General features: G+C 26.0%; 2 protein-coding genes across 2 annotated transcripts; one reads left to right on the top strand and one right to left on the bottom strand.

Moving 5' to 3' along the window:
- Positions 1–952: 952 nt before the first annotated feature.
- On the bottom strand, positions 953–9,237 carry LOC126901658 (acyl-CoA Delta-9 desaturase-like). Its single transcript, XM_050678306.1, has 5 exons — positions 8,925–9,237; positions 4,619–4,749; positions 4,361–4,566; positions 2,666–2,848; positions 953–1,401 (listed from the first exon to the last, which is right to left on the bottom strand). The coding sequence occupies exons 1-5, from the start codon at positions 9,115–9,117 to the stop codon at positions 1,065–1,067; spliced, it is 1,050 nt and encodes a 349-aa protein (XP_050534263.1). The 5' UTR covers positions 9,118–9,237; the 3' UTR covers positions 953–1,064.
- Positions 9,238–13,364: 4,127 nt separating this feature from the next.
- LOC126901655 (uncharacterized) lies at positions 13,365–16,159 on the top strand. The gene is made up of 2 exons (XM_050678302.1): positions 13,365–14,330; positions 15,016–16,159. The coding sequence occupies exons 1-2, from the start codon at positions 13,441–13,443 to the stop codon at positions 15,812–15,814; spliced, it is 1,689 nt and encodes a 562-aa protein (XP_050534259.1). The 5' UTR covers positions 13,365–13,440; the 3' UTR covers positions 15,815–16,159.

Genomic DNA, 16,159 nt, shown 5'->3' with positions numbered 1-16,159 from the left:
AAAAAAAAAAATTATATTGATTCGATCATTTTTAAAAAAGTTATGGCAATTTTAAGTAAAAAAAATTGAAAAAATATCGAAAATTAGCGATTTTTAAATTTGTAATTTTTTGGGGGATTTCCCCCATTTACGGGGAACGAGGGAATTTTTTTCAATTTTTGAGGGTAATGTCTTCGACTAGATACGATTTGTGATCTTTTGACATATTGTTCATCAAAATCGGTCCAGCGAGACCTGAGATTGAGCGTTCACAGACAAAAAAAAAAAAAAAAAAAAACACATCATAGTAAAATTAATACCTCCTCACCTTCGCATAGAAGCTGAAATAAATTGTCCATATAGTAATATACTAATATTTTACTGTATGGACGACACTGCAGGTTGTCCAAATACTGTTTGTATATACAAGGCACCCGCATTCACCGAGGGAAACAACTATGATCTTTGTACACAACAAATGTATTATAACTATTTTACTATTTAAAATTTTGTATTTTTAAAATGTATAATTATGAATATACAATAAATTTTCTTTTTTTAATTAATTTTAGTAGGGGATGCGATCGTCCCGTCGTCTAAGTCACGAGCCGCAAATGACTAAANAAATAAAAAAAAAATAAAAAAAAAAAATAAAAAAACACATCATAGTAAAATTAATACCTTCTCAGCTTCGCATCGAAGCTAAAAATCATGAATTCTTATTAGGCATTTATCATAATTAAAGCTCTTTATATCAAATTATTTTATTACAAATGACATAATTTTTCAAAGTGTGCAAGCAAGTAATAATAATAAATTTATATAATAAATAATCTTTGAAAGCAATTTATTCTTTAAAATTAATAATTAACGACATATTCACTTTGCAAAACCTTTTGAAATAATGATTATCAATAATTTAAGTTTATCATTAAATACAGGTAAGTCAACTTATTGCTGTAAACTTTAAAAATATTGTTTGCAACGTTATCATATTTGTTTATTTTAAGTAAAAATAATATATACATAAAAATTTTAGAAGAAAAATAATTTAATCCAAAAATAGTAAAAATAATTTGGCGTAATCAGCCTTTTTTCGATTGTTTAAATCGTTCGTCTATCCAAAAGAGTTCTTCATACTGTTCATCTGGCATATCTTCTAGTGGTTTCTCTTGGCCATACTTATAATGAGTTCCATCCCCCCGTTTGGTAGCCCTGTTTTTCACCATAGTTGACGTGGCACATTTTTTGTCCCAAATCCAACCTTGGTCAGCACAATAGTCAATCACACTAGTAGTCAAATTAAAATACTGCCCAAATTCAGCTGCTCGATAATCCCATGGAAAAGTATGGTGATAGTTATGCCATCCTTCACCCAAACCAAACATAGATACGTAGACGTTTTCCACTGGATAAATTTCTCTAATATAATGTAATAAATGTGATATAATATGATATAATGTATCAACATCATAATTAAATACTATAAATATATTAGAAATGAATAGAATAATTAGATGGGTTTTGTGGTTTAGTAAAATGTTAACATTTTTACGTTATTTAATAATTATATTGTATAAAAATTTTTTTGTTTTATTTATATTAATATAAATATTTTATCAATTCCTAAAAAATTACAATTTTTAATTTTATCCCTTCTCGCAAACAGTCTAATTAATTTTAGAGTTGTATATAAATTATTTTCTCATGTATTCGCGTTTAATAAAATAATGTACCTATAGAAATATTATTTTATTTTAAGACATTATATATTAATGTTTAGTATGTATTTAATTTAATATACAGAAACGATACCACAGGCACAACTAGTATAAAATTTTTGGGGGTTCTGAATTAAATTTTTCCCGTCCTAAAAATATTATTAAATAACAATATTAATAATTTTTCAAGAGATACTTCTTCGATTAGGGAACTAAAACGTTTATAGTTGTATCCATAAACCANTTAATTAACAATATTAATAATTTTTCAAGAGATACTTCTTCGATTAGGGAACTAAAACGTTTATACAGAGTGATCCATTTAACATTGACCAGCAAATATCTTATCTTATCTAATATGTGTCTTTACGAGCCATCATAACCGCTACAATTAACTACCTGTATTACAAGTCTACCCGTTTTATACATATATATAGGTAAAAAAAATCAAAACTTTAAAGTGAAATAACATGTAAACTAATCGACTTAAATGAAAAATTCAAACGCTAAAAATTATAAAAAAAAAAACTCATAACTAGATATCAATATATCTAACTAAAAATATATGTTTCCATTTGAAAAAAAAAAGTTGGTACCCTTTTAAGGCATAAGGGATGAACCTAAAAATTATCTGATCATGGATAAATGTAGAGTTTTATGTAACTAAAATAATTAAAAAAAAAAATTATTAAAATAATAAATAGTTTTTGAGATATTTGCTGGTCAATGTTAAATGGATCACCCAGTAGTTGTATCCATAAACTANTCAAGAGATACTTCTTCGATTAGGGAACTAAAACGTTTATAGTTGTATCCATAAACCATAAGTATAACAAGCATTATAAGCGAACAAAAGCTTATCACTTTTAAGGGCAGTTTTTTAACGCGCACACTGAAAAAATATTTGTAAATTGATATTTTATATCCACAGGTGTAAAATAATTTTATTTTATATATAAACTTACTGTGAAAATGGTTTATTCCCATAAAGGTGTGCTGCACTATTTACCAACCAAGTCAGATTGAGAACTAATATAAGCCGAAATAGAAAACAAACAAAGAATCCATTCCACGGCGTCTCTCCCCACAAAGTAGGAATCATCATAGGTGCAATGATCGTCAGGATAGTAAATAGTAAGTTGTAATGCCTAAGAATATATCATAATGATTAATATTTTTAATCGAGTATGAACATTTTTTTTGAGAATTTGAGCAATAAAATAGTGACAAAGGTATAATATTATAAAAGATAGTTCTCATAAATATATCATTTTATTAATTTTGATGCCTATTTTTTATACATTTCATTAAAAAACCCAGGATGAAGGCCGGAATCATTCTTGTTCATGACAAAAATAATTAATAATTAATTTGAAAAAGATAATCAACATTTTTCGTATGTTCGCCGCCGCACTCCCACAGTGAAAAACTACAATTACACTTATTTGTATTTGTGTATTTTATTTATTTATACAGGAACTTAAAAAAAAACTTGTAATGATAAATAATTATTTATTAAGAATTGTTTAACGTGGTTTGTTATCCAATGTTTGTTTATTACTTGATCCAATACTAATTTTTTCATGCAATTTTGGGTTAACTAAATTAATATATGTAAAGGATTCAAAAATATTTCTTTTAAATTTTAGCCACAACGGAACCGAGCTGGTTCAAGGGGGGCAATCAATTCATACATGACAACTATAATATATATTAAATATGAATTAATTGAGAAAAATTACTTAAAAATCCATTTTCTACAAACTCACAGTCTCAATATATAAATGCGCAAAAAGGAGTTAATATCCGTATTTAAAATATGCGCGTGGACTTATAAAAAAAAGCTTGTAAAACGGTGAAAAATGAACGGATTGAATTAATATTTTTATGATATCTCAGAAATGTCTTTAACCGAATCTGGTTAAAATTTCAAACCTTAAGTCACAAAACTCTGGCGTCATTGAGCATTTTTCTTGAAAACGGTCGAAAGATTAAAACGCACGTGGGTGAGCGGCGAAAATTTTGCGACCTTCGCGAATCCTTTTTTCAATGTTTCATAACAGAGTATTTTCGTTGAAAAATAAAATTTTAAAAATTCGAGCACGCTAAGTAACTTTCCTAGATAAGCGTTTTTTCCTTGTTCTATTATATAATAAGATTTCCTAAAGCACCTATCAGGTAGCTTTATGAAGTGTCAGTACCAAATATTAAGAAAATTATATTTATCGTTTTATAAAAAATTTTACAGAAATGCAAAAAAAAAATATTTAAACTGTTTTATCGTAGCACAATGTGTACATCGGGAATTACAAACCAATAATAAGTGATTCAGTAATTATCTGAAAAAGTACTGTTTTTTTTTACTATTTTATGATTTGAAACTATTAAATTATTTCATAATTAATATTAACAATTTAAGGTATTGGTTATATCAGAAGAAAAGGTAATTTACTATTAATAAACTGAGTTTTTATAAATTGTTAGATGGTTGAGTTATCTTTATTTTTAATTAAAATAAAATTCATCGAAAGATTAATTTAGATTCCTTATTCTTTAATATCCTTCAATGTTCCTCATACTTTTGTAAATTAAGTAAATTTTAATATATATAAAAAAAAATAATTATTATTTTTATTCACACATATATATTATGAACTCACTTTTTTTGAAACATTACTAAAGCATCAGCCTCGATATCGGACATGTCAATTTCTTTCCCTTTGGCGATGAGATCTGGATGCTTTTTAACCATAAGCCAGCCAATATGAGAAAAAAAGAATCCACGGGCTGCGTTATGTGGATCGGCATTAGTGTCACTATATTTATGATGCATTCGGTGATCTCGGACCCAAATATATAAACAGTTCTAGAAATATAAATAAATAAAAAATTTATCGATTTTTTAGAGTATATCTTACCTGTCCTGCAACTGTTTGTCCAAAAACTAAACAGAAACGTATCCACCAATTGGCTTTAAAAGTTTTATGAGTATATAGTCTGTGAGCGCCCATCGTCACAGCAAGAGCGCTTGATATCGATAAAAATATTGCTAAAAAATTAAAAAATTATAAATAATATACTAGTATAATTTTCAACGAACATACGTGTAACAAGAAATTTGAATGTATGGGGCTAAAATCCTACCATTTTTGAAACCTACTTAATGTGCGAAAAAGTCTTAAGCAGTTGCGTCATTTTAGATTTCTTAGAATAGGGAAAACTTTAGACCGACCCATCATCATAAAAAGCCATATGTCTATTGTACTTAGTATAGACATTACCATAATATAATAATCATTTATAATAAACATTCTTTTTCGCTTTTTACGGTTCATTGAGAGTGATTTTGGCCTCCTCTAAAAGGAAGTTTCTTAACCAAGCATACTCCGGAATGGGTGGTTAGTTCATCGCCAAAGAGAGGGATGGCAACTCCAATCATTAAACTGATGTTTCGTTTAGCAAATGGAGCCGCCGGTGGCCGAGTCTCGTACCCGATACAGTGCGCATCAGAAACTGCCATGTTCCCGACTCAATTACACCGTCCCTGATATAGTATTTATAATATATTAATATATAGTGTTCAGTAAGTAAGGAAATAGGTTTCTATTGTTCTTATTGTTTGTTACAACAAGCCTGTTTACTTACTTACTGAATACCCAATGCATAATAATTATATATTGCTAAATCATGTATATAATGTAATTAATTTCTTTTACAATTATTGTAAAAGTAATTTCAGTAAAAAACTCTATTAAATGTGGCTGTAAGGACTAAAACCAAAGACAACGATTATCAAAATTTTTACTTTAAACGTACTTTGTAAGTTTTTGAACTTACACATAATTAATTTTAGAATATAATGTTAGTAACTACGGTTTCAAATTTTTATTTGTAACAGTACAAATAAAATTATCAAATAACTTTCTCTATTATTTTAGGGCTAGGCCTGTTTGAAAAATAATGTTTTGTAAAGTAAGAATCTTTGTTGTATTTGATATAATGACAAGAAAGAACTTGTTAAATCGGTTTTCTTTTGTATTTCAAATACAAAACTTCCATTCATCAAAATATTTTATTTAACGAAACATTTTTGAGAACCATGATCTTCATACTTAATCATGCATTAATTTATCTCTGTATAAAAAATCTGATGTTTCTGTATAACGATAAACTAATCAATAATAATTCTGTTTTTGTATATGTTGTCACTATCAAATATGAATTTTTGTTCTAAAATACCTATAGATTTATTGTATCCGAAGAAATAAGTATTGGTAGGAAAGTCGGTAAATTTACTGCAGTTCTGCAGTTTTAATATTGACGTAATTTATTCTATACGTATGGGATTTAATATTGAAATAATTGAAACTGATGTAAAACTTCCAAATTTATAACGACAATGTGAGTTATTTCACTATTATGGCGTTACTTTACAAGATTATTTGAATATAGATGAAAATATTACTATTTATAAGAAATTAACTCACCAACATTAGTGTTGTGGAAGAAGTTAAAAAAAAAGAAAATTCTAGTCAATTAGAAGACGACGACGAAGAGAACTCTACCCAAATTTACAGAAAAAGAGATACAAAATACTTTTTCAATATCGAAAAATGGTTTTAGACAACAAGGAAATATTCCCGAGAACATTTTTTTCAAAACAATATGAATTTGAAACTTTTTACAAAAAAATTAAAATTTATAAAAATAATAAGCAAACAAAACTCACTGATTATAAATGAAATACTTAAAGTATAATAATACGTATAATTTGTATGTTTTTTATTAATATAATACAAAATTTAAATGTAGTGCAATTAAATTTTTTTTTTTTAAATCTGTATTTCTATTTAATGAATTTTTTTATATCACGAATTTTTTTTGTATCCCATGACATTTCGTTTTATAAAAGTTTTACTGCAATTAAATATGAAATATTAAGTGTTTTTTTAATTAAATAAAGTCATTTTTACTTTATTTCTTTGATAATTATATATTGACTTTTAACGAGGAAATAGCATACTCTTGCTCAAAGTATGAGCAAAAGTAAAAATTTACCGGTCCCAGCTTTCATTAAAAATTTGATTGAGGCAAACGCCCAAGTTGCTATTCTTTATATGACAACCCCATTCTTATGTATGTCATGTTGAGCAAAAAAAGAACATTATTTGTTTTTTTTCACAAATGAGAAACCTGCCTTGAATTCAAGAATTTGTATTTTAGCTTCGATGCCAAACTGAGAGGGTATTAAATTTACTAAGATGCGTTTATTTATTTTATTTTTTTTTGTGTCTGTTACCACTTTTTCTCAGCTCTCACCGAACCGATTTCTTTCAATGATACGTCAAAAGATCAAAAATCGTATCTAGTTGAAGACATTACCCTTAAAAATTGAAAAAAATTCCCTTGTTCTCCGTAAATGAGGGAATCCTCAAAAAAATTACAAATTTAAAAATCGCTAATTTTCGAATTTTTTTTACTTAAAACTGCCATAACTTTTTCAAAAATGAACAATCAATATAATTTTTTTTGATAGATGCTTGATGTCTTTACCTATCATTTGATATATTTTTTTTGTAAATTTAACCCTTTATCTGCCCACAGAGGGGGATTTAAAAAGACAACTTTTTCACAAAAAATTAACTTTTTCAACTTAACTTTTGAAAATGTTCAGGAAGGTCTAACACTTTTATATATATCTTAAATTAAAACTAATGTAATATACTCTTATTTGAAAAAAAAAAATTTGACCTCTGGGCTTGTCTTCATGGTGAAAATGGCTACCGAATGCTATATTTGTGTGAAAATTCTCGATTTTATAATTTACATTTTTTACTTTAAAGTGCTATAATTTTTTTAAAAAATGTATAGATCAATACAATTTTTTCATGAGAAGTAGTATTTATATACATCTTTCATTGGACATACTTTTTTTTTAAATCAGACCATTTCCATATATATGGGGGGCTTAAAATATAAAAAATTCATATACAAAGTAGAACTTTTTCAACTTAACTTTTGAAAGTGTTCCGGCAAGTCTGACACTTTTATATATATTTTAAATTAAAGCTAATGTAATATACTTTATTATGGTAAAAAAAAATTTCGGACTTTATTTTATCTTCACGGTGAAAATGGCTATTGAGCTATATGGGCTAAAACCCAACCGAATGCTATTATTGTGTGAAAATTCTCGATTTTATTTTTTACATTTTTACATTATAATGCTATAACTAATTGAAAAGTGTATGGATCAACATAATTTTTTTTTGAGAAATAATATTTTTTAATATTCCATTTTTCATTTTTCATACTTTATCTTAATCAGGATATTAATAAGGAACTAGCAGATCATGTAGCTTTTGGAATAATCCACTAATTTTTTAAAATTAAACATTATCTAAAGATTTGCATCGAAGCGTTTTTTTTGATAGTGATTTTAATCACTGTCAGATATCATTATACTTGATCCAACTATGCCGCGAGCCCCCTGTGCTGGGTTTTTTTCTTTATGTATACCTAAAAATAAGCCACCTAGACACGAATTGTTTTATACTACAACAAATTTATTTATTTATTTTAATTTACTATAGGTTTTCAAATATATTATAAACACAATATAAAATAACCATAATAAAATATGAAAGTAGCCAAATATAAAAATTACAAAGGTATAGAAATCATGACGTCAAGAAGAGAAAAATTTAAGCTTTCAGAATCGTTGCCCTCCTAAACTCCTACCTAGTTACGCCAATGGAAACGATACTCCTTTAATAGTATTTAAACATTTGACGTCGGTACAAATTTGATATTGTACCCGCGCACCATTCCATAGATATCTATATATTTTTCTTAAGGTATTCGCTTGGAGTAATAAAATATCCAAGTATTTTCTATGATTGCCAAATAATAGAATCGGCTAGGCGGACACTGAGAAAGATAATTTTTGTACATAAATACTTACTGTTTTATGCGGAATCATTTAAAACTCTTTTTAGAGGAATGATAAAATTTTTACAATTTAAAAAAAAAAAATTTAGAGACATGCTTCGCAAATATTGGCTTTATAAAATATTGATAGTGCTAGTTCAAAGAGGCGTGATTCCCTCTGTGTATAATCTCCGTATTTGTTATTAAGTATAATGAAGTTGTAAATTAAAAAAACTGCGCATTAGTAAGATAATTAAAATTATCACATAAGGTATGTTTTTTTTTATTACTTACTCCACGCCATAGTAAGGAATTTGATTGACGTCAGGTACACGTAAAAGCCATATAACGCGCCTAAATGAAGAATAAGAAATCCTATGGCATTGAACCACACGATTTTACGTTTATAAATCTGATTTTTAGAATTCGACTTGAGATCCAATTGGTGATCTCTTTGATCATTTATGTTCATTTCATCAACAATCATTTTTGCACTTCTACACGTTTTAGGAAAATTTATAGTTAACGTCAAACCTAACAACAAACTTTGAGTGTCTTCGTCGAAAATTTTCAAAGAATCAAATGGTTATCTACTATACCTATACTGAAATATATTTTTTAAATTTTATTCCCGCTATTTAGATTTGTTTTATGGTAATTAATACATATCAAGTAGTGTAATTCATGTGTTATATTCGTGTACGTCGCTATGTGTTATGTTGATTTTTACAAGTACTTAAGTCTTGTAAATTTAAATAATGCGTTAGAAAACATATAGTTTTGAGTTTCCATTTTAATTATTACTTTTTTTTTTATGAATTACAAGCTACTAAACATAACATTAAGTTGCATTATTTAAAACTAAAATTAAAGTACTTCCAATAATTTTCAGTAGATAAAAGTTTGTATTACTTAATATTTGAGAATGAACAATTTTAATTTAGATTTTATAATAGCTGTAATTATCAAAAAGCAAACGGTTTCATTAATTTTTATCTTCGCATCGCCGAGAAGGTATTAATTTTACATATATGTATTTTTGTAAGTCTATCATTGATTGCACTCAGTTTCTATTAGCAGAGCCTTAGTAAACTTAATGAGCGTTCCTGGTCATTTATAACATTCTCAACTAATTCTTTACTTTTAAGAAAACAAAATTAAATTTCATTTTATCATTAAATGAATGAAAAAATGTTTTCTTAAAAAAGATATAACTTCCAATATCATTATAGTGCATATCTGGAGATAGTGTTTAATTTAAAAAACCTAACACAGTAGGGACGTGGCATAGTTGGGTCCAGTATAGATTTCATCTAACAATGATTAAAATCACTATCATAAGAAATGCTTCGATGAAAATCTGTAGATAGTGTTTAATTCTAAGAAATTGGTGGATAATTACAAAAGCAACATTAACTTCTATTAGCCATTTTCACCACGAAGACAAGTCAATTTTTTTTTTCATAATAAAGTATATTACATTAGCTTTAATTTAAGTTGAAAAAGTTAACTTTTTGTGAAAAAGTTATCATTTTAAATCCCCCCCTGAGGGCAGATAAAGGTCAAATTTATAAAAAAAATATACCAAATGATAAGTAAAGACATCAAGCATCTATATAAAAAAAAAATTACTTATCCATACATTTTCCAAAAAGTTATAGCATTATTAAGTTAAAAATATAAAAAAAAATTATTTTACAAAAATCGTAATTTTTTATTAACTTTGATGTCTATTTTCACCGTGAAGACAAGTCCAGAGGTCAAATTTTTTTTTTCAAATTAAAGTATATTACATAAGCTTCAATTTAAGATATATATAAAAGTGTCAGACCTTCCGGAACACTTTCAAAAGTTAAGTTGAAAAAGTTCTACTTTCTATATGCATTTTTTATATTTGAAGCCCCCCCATATATAGGGAAATAGTCTGATTTAAAAAAAAAGTATATCCAATGAAAGATGTATATAAATACTACTTCTCATGAAAAAATTGTATTGATCCATACATTTTTTAAAAAGTTATAGCACTTTAAAGTAAAAAATGTAAATTATAAAATCGAGAATTTTCACACAAAAATAGCATTCGGTAGCCATTTTCACCATGAAGACAAGTCCAGAGGTCAAATTTTTTTTTTTCAAATTAAAGTATATTACATTAGCTTTAATTTAAGATATATATAAAAGTGTCAGACCTTCCGGAACATTTTCAAAAGTTAAGTTGAAAAAGTTAATTTTTTGTGAAAAAGTTGTCTTTTTAAATCCCCCCCTGTGGGCAGATAAAGGGTCAAATTTACAAAAAAAATATATCAAATGATAGGTAATGATATCAAGCATCTATAAAAAAAAATTATGTTGATTTGTTGATTTTTGAAAAAGTTATGGAAGTTATAAGAAAAAAATGACAAAATATACCGATTTTTAAATTTGTAATTTTTTTGGATATTTCCCCCATTTGTGGGGAACGAGGGAAAATTTTTCAATTTTTAAGGGTAATGTCTTCAACTACATACGATTTGTGATCTTTTGACGTATTTTTGAAAGAAATCGGTTCAGTGAGAGCTGAAAAAAAATGGCAACATACATAAAAAAAAAAAAAAAAAAAACAAACAAATAATAGTAAAATTAATTTCTTCNGGCAAAAAAAAAAAAAAAAAAAAAAAAAAAAACAAACAAATAATAGTAAAATTAATTTCTTCTCAGTTTCGCATCGAAGCTCAAAATGGTATTATTAAGAATGATTTTAAAAATCATAATTTTTTGGAGGATTTCTACCGTTTACGGAATGAATGAAAATTTTTCAATTTTAGAGGGTAATGTATTTAACTAGATACGATTTGTGATAATTTGACGTATCGTTGAGAAAGATCGGTCTAGCGAGAGCTGAGAAAAAATAGTGAAAAACACAAAAAAAATAAATAAATAAAATAAACGCAGCAGGTAAAATGAATACCTGCTCAGCTTCACACCGAAACCAAAATTGATTATTTGTAAAAATCCATTATAAAATAATGTAACCAATAATCATTAACAGTAACATGTTACCAAATAATTTTATAGATTGGTAGTACACCATAATCAAGAAATTAATAAAAAATAAAGTAAAATTATTTAATTTAATTTTATAGTTGGCACCTATTATCATATCATACTTAATTCTATAATATATACTTAAAAAATATTAGATAATAATGATTTTTATTGTATATATGTAGAATGTGAGCTAAGTAACTTTTTATTTGATAAAGTTGAAATTTTTTTAATTTTTTTAGGGTAATATTTTAAACTAGATACGTATTGTAATCATTTGACGTATCATTGAAAAAAAATAGTAAAGTGAGATCTGAGAAAATAAATGACAGCCCTTAAAAAAACCACCTAACAAAATAATTTTAATATGAATAAGAAAATTCTTACTACGGGAGAATACAATGATGGAGTCCTTGATATTCATTATTGAATTAAGTTATGGAATCTAAATGAGATGAACATTTTTTCCAACTCAAAAAGAATTAAGAAAAAAATGCAAAATAAATTCTTTGCCACAACCGGGTTGAAACCTCATACCCCAAGCATGATACAGGTGTTACCGATTCGGCAACCGTACGACGCATTCGTCGATCGAAAAAAATAGTAATTTAAGCTAATTTAAATTTCAAAGTTATTTTTCTCGACTTAAAAGAAGCAAAAAATTTAAACAAGTGTAACTTTATATGCTATGTCAATGAAATTTATATAATATTTATGAAAATCAGTGTACTCCCCTTGTCAGGTATTTTAAAAAGTTTCCATTTAAAACCCCATGTGTGGGCAGGTAAAGGGTTAAATGTTCATAAAAATATATCATATGATAGGTAAGTACCTAAGGCTTCAATATAAAATAAAAAATTATATTGATTTGTTTATTTTTAAAAAAACTTATGGCAGTTTTAAGAAAAAAAATGTCTAATATTACCGATTTCTAAAATTATAATTTTTTGGAGGATTCCCCATTTTACGGTGAACGAAAGAAAGTTTTTCGATTTTTGAGGGTTATGTCTTCGACTAGATACGATTTGTGATATATTGATCTATTGTTCATCAAAATTAGTCCAGCGCGAGCTATGTCTTCTAAGTAAAAATGTGGAAAAATGTCATAACATGGATTATAGTTTTGATTATTGAACTAAAGATTTTTCAATTTAAAATGAACACTTTTTTGCTGATTAAATAGTTAAATTTATTCAGTTTTTTCTATTATTTTATATAACCAACTAAATTTAATTTATAGAAAAAAATTGTTGCATATTTTCAATTAATAATACATTTTCTAATTCAGAACGGTCCTGAATTTTATTTTCCCGATTAGTATGATTTGGAAGTATATTTTGCTAATAATTATTTTCCTTATCAATGTCTATTAATGTGAATACAGTTTCCAAAATAAATCTCAACAAATATTTTCATTACTAATACTGTTCTTAAAAATACTGTTTTCAGGGATATTTTCCTGATAAATATTTTCCAAAATAATACGGTTTTAAAAAAATCATTCATATCATTTAAGATTACTTTTAAATAACCATCTTTAAAAAAAAATTCCTATTAGATATTGTTCCATGATAAACTATTCCGTATAATTTCATTCCTGATAAGTATTTTCCTAATTTGTATAGCACTCATAAAAATTTTAATTTATAAATATCACACATTTAATAAAAAANATATATATATATATATATGTTAGGTACTACAATTTATATTTTACATAGAAAAGAAATAAATTCTAATACAATTTTACTAAATAAAAATTTTTTTGTGTGTTGAATTGTGAACCATGTTAATCAAGTTATTTTATTCTATTTGTTATACTTTGTGGATTTTAACTTCAAAATGCTTTACAAGTTGTAAAATAAGACCAAAAATATATGAAAAATATTTGTCAGAAGTAATGGATCATATAAGTAAACAAGTTGGATGGGATTTTATGCAGCATTTGGAAGTTAAGTACGACTCTTCTACAGAGATAAGTTTTAATATTAAAGATGTTATTTGTAAAGGGAGTAGTATAACACTACCAAAAAAATTCGATGCTATAATTCATACATTGAATTATTTGTACGCAGAGGTCATCAAAACATTTATTGATCATATTCACACTATAACTAACCGATGTCAAGAATATTATGACTGTAACCAGGGAGATAATTTATTACGTTGTACATTTTTACTTCAGAGTGTTATAGAAAATTCGAAAATGATGTTTGAACAGTTATACAAAGTAATGGACTATTTTAGCAACATAGATTTTAAATTATTAGCGAAATGGAAAAAAACATTTTCAGTGCCTATAGTAGATGAAATTTATACTTTTGTAGAATATGCAACATTAAAAAGTCAACAAAATACACTGATTTATATCGATCTAAACGATCCAAACACAAAAAAAGAAGCTCATGAGATTATTTTAGGTGTTAAAAGTTTTGTTGAAGGAAAAGGTCAAGAGATCTACCAAAATATTAAGAAAAAAAATAATTCAGTTGTTCACAATCGTAATCCTAAGTGCTTTCTTGAAGAGAATTTACAACACTATAAAACACAACAAAATAAAAACATTGATTTGAGTCATTATTTAAGTGAATGGCTTAAAATATATTACAATGAAATTTCTACACATTTATACGAAAATCTTGGCTTTGAACAAGTCTTAGAATTAAATGAGGAAAGGTAAGAAAATCTATTTGAAAACATTGTAGAGTAATAGGGAAAACTTACAAATTAGCATACTCATGTCAAAATAGAACCAAGTCTATTTTTAAGTATCTTATTAGTGTTATTAGGTGCACTAACTAGACGAAAAAATCATATTTTCTGAGTTTCCCAATAATTGTGGCTATTTAAAACTATCAACTGTATAATGACTTTTATGTACTCAAAGTATAATTTTATCAATAATTTTAGAAATAATGAGTATCTATTTATATCACGAAATATTTAATTAATGAAAAAGTTTACAAAACCGATATTAACATTATTCACTTTGCCTATGGTGGTATTCGTTTTCCTAAATTTCCCTTATTTATTTATGATAAACAAAAAAAAAAAATGTTCTTGAAAATGTTTATAGTCTACAAAATAGTGTTATAGAAATAGTTATGAATTTTAGTCAGCATTTTATTTAATTCATTCCCCATTATATAACAAACGAAGTAGTAATAGTTTCCTATTAAATTTTCAAAATTTACCCATAAATCTAACCTTAGGAATAACTTTTTCTTATAATAAACTTGATATTTACAATGGTTTAAAAATATGAACTAAATTTTAATCTATACATTTGATGAAAAAATCATTATTCAACGAAAAAATGAAGAAATATACTTAATAAATCACACTATATTTTTATTTGTAGTATCACACCTCCAATTCATTTATACGAAAATATTAGTCAAAAGCAGGGAATCAAACTAATAAACGAAATTACTAAAGGAAGTGGATGGAAATCATTGAAAAATATTAATATTGTATATAATGATCAAGTTATAAGCGTAGACCGTATTCATAGACACCCAGCAGATAAACTAAATTATCATTGTAAAAAACAACATATATTAAGATTGGTCAAGTGTATTTATACAGAAATACTGTTTAAGTATTGCAATTATGTAATTTTCGTATTAGATTTTTGCGAAACCAAAAATGTAAATATTTATGGGGTAATATATACAGATTTAGTGCGACAAATTTTTGATACAGTTCATAAGACAACTACAATGTTTGATATAATGTATAAAACATTGGTTTCTTTAAATAAACGAATAGGAGAATACTTTCATGACAACGGCAATTCAAATTTAAAATCTTTGTGTAGTTCAATAACAATATTACTTGAGGAAATAAATTCTGGAAATTATTCACTGGATATTTTGGATAGTAAAAATTATATCAGTAAAAAGGAAATAATGATATATTGCGCAAGAACTTACGTACAAAATTTCGCAGAATTTCTAAAATATAACAAAATGAAAAACCGTTCATTAAAGAAAACTATTGAAAAGCAGTGTCCATTACGAAATTTAGTGTTAAATATTGACATACCTGAGTCAATTAATACCAACAATTTTTCATCTGTTTGTAACGAACTTGTTGAATTTTCTAAAAAATTTATAAAAGTTTACTATGAAGAGTTGGGTTTAAATAAATTAAATTAATTTATTTATCAATTTTTTTTACAACCATCTCAACCATATGCAATGTGCTATAATCTTCATTTGTATGATCTACAAACCACTTATAATATTTTAAATGTATTTTTAATATTAAATAATCAGTTTAGCAATAAGATAGTAAACATTTAATTATTAAAATGAGTATAATTCAAAATGGGTCAATAGTAAAATGTAATAGGTAAACGGTTGACATTTGGTGTTGAGGTCATCTTAATAATATAATAATATATCAATTTTAAGACCATCTTTGGTATTAACAATATTAATAACATTGTGTTATTGGCTATAATGTGTTACCATAATATAATAATTAAAGTAAAACTAATT

This window comes from Daktulosphaira vitifoliae, unplaced genomic scaffold (genome assembly GCF_025091365.1).
Source record: "Daktulosphaira vitifoliae isolate Bord-2020 unplaced genomic scaffold, ASM2509136v1 Scaffold_3, whole genome shotgun sequence".
Classification (NCBI taxonomy): domain Eukaryota; kingdom Metazoa; phylum Arthropoda; class Insecta; order Hemiptera; family Phylloxeridae; genus Daktulosphaira; species Daktulosphaira vitifoliae.
Note: the sequence above shows the minus strand (reverse complement) of the source record. Positions and strands in the feature narration are given on the sequence as shown.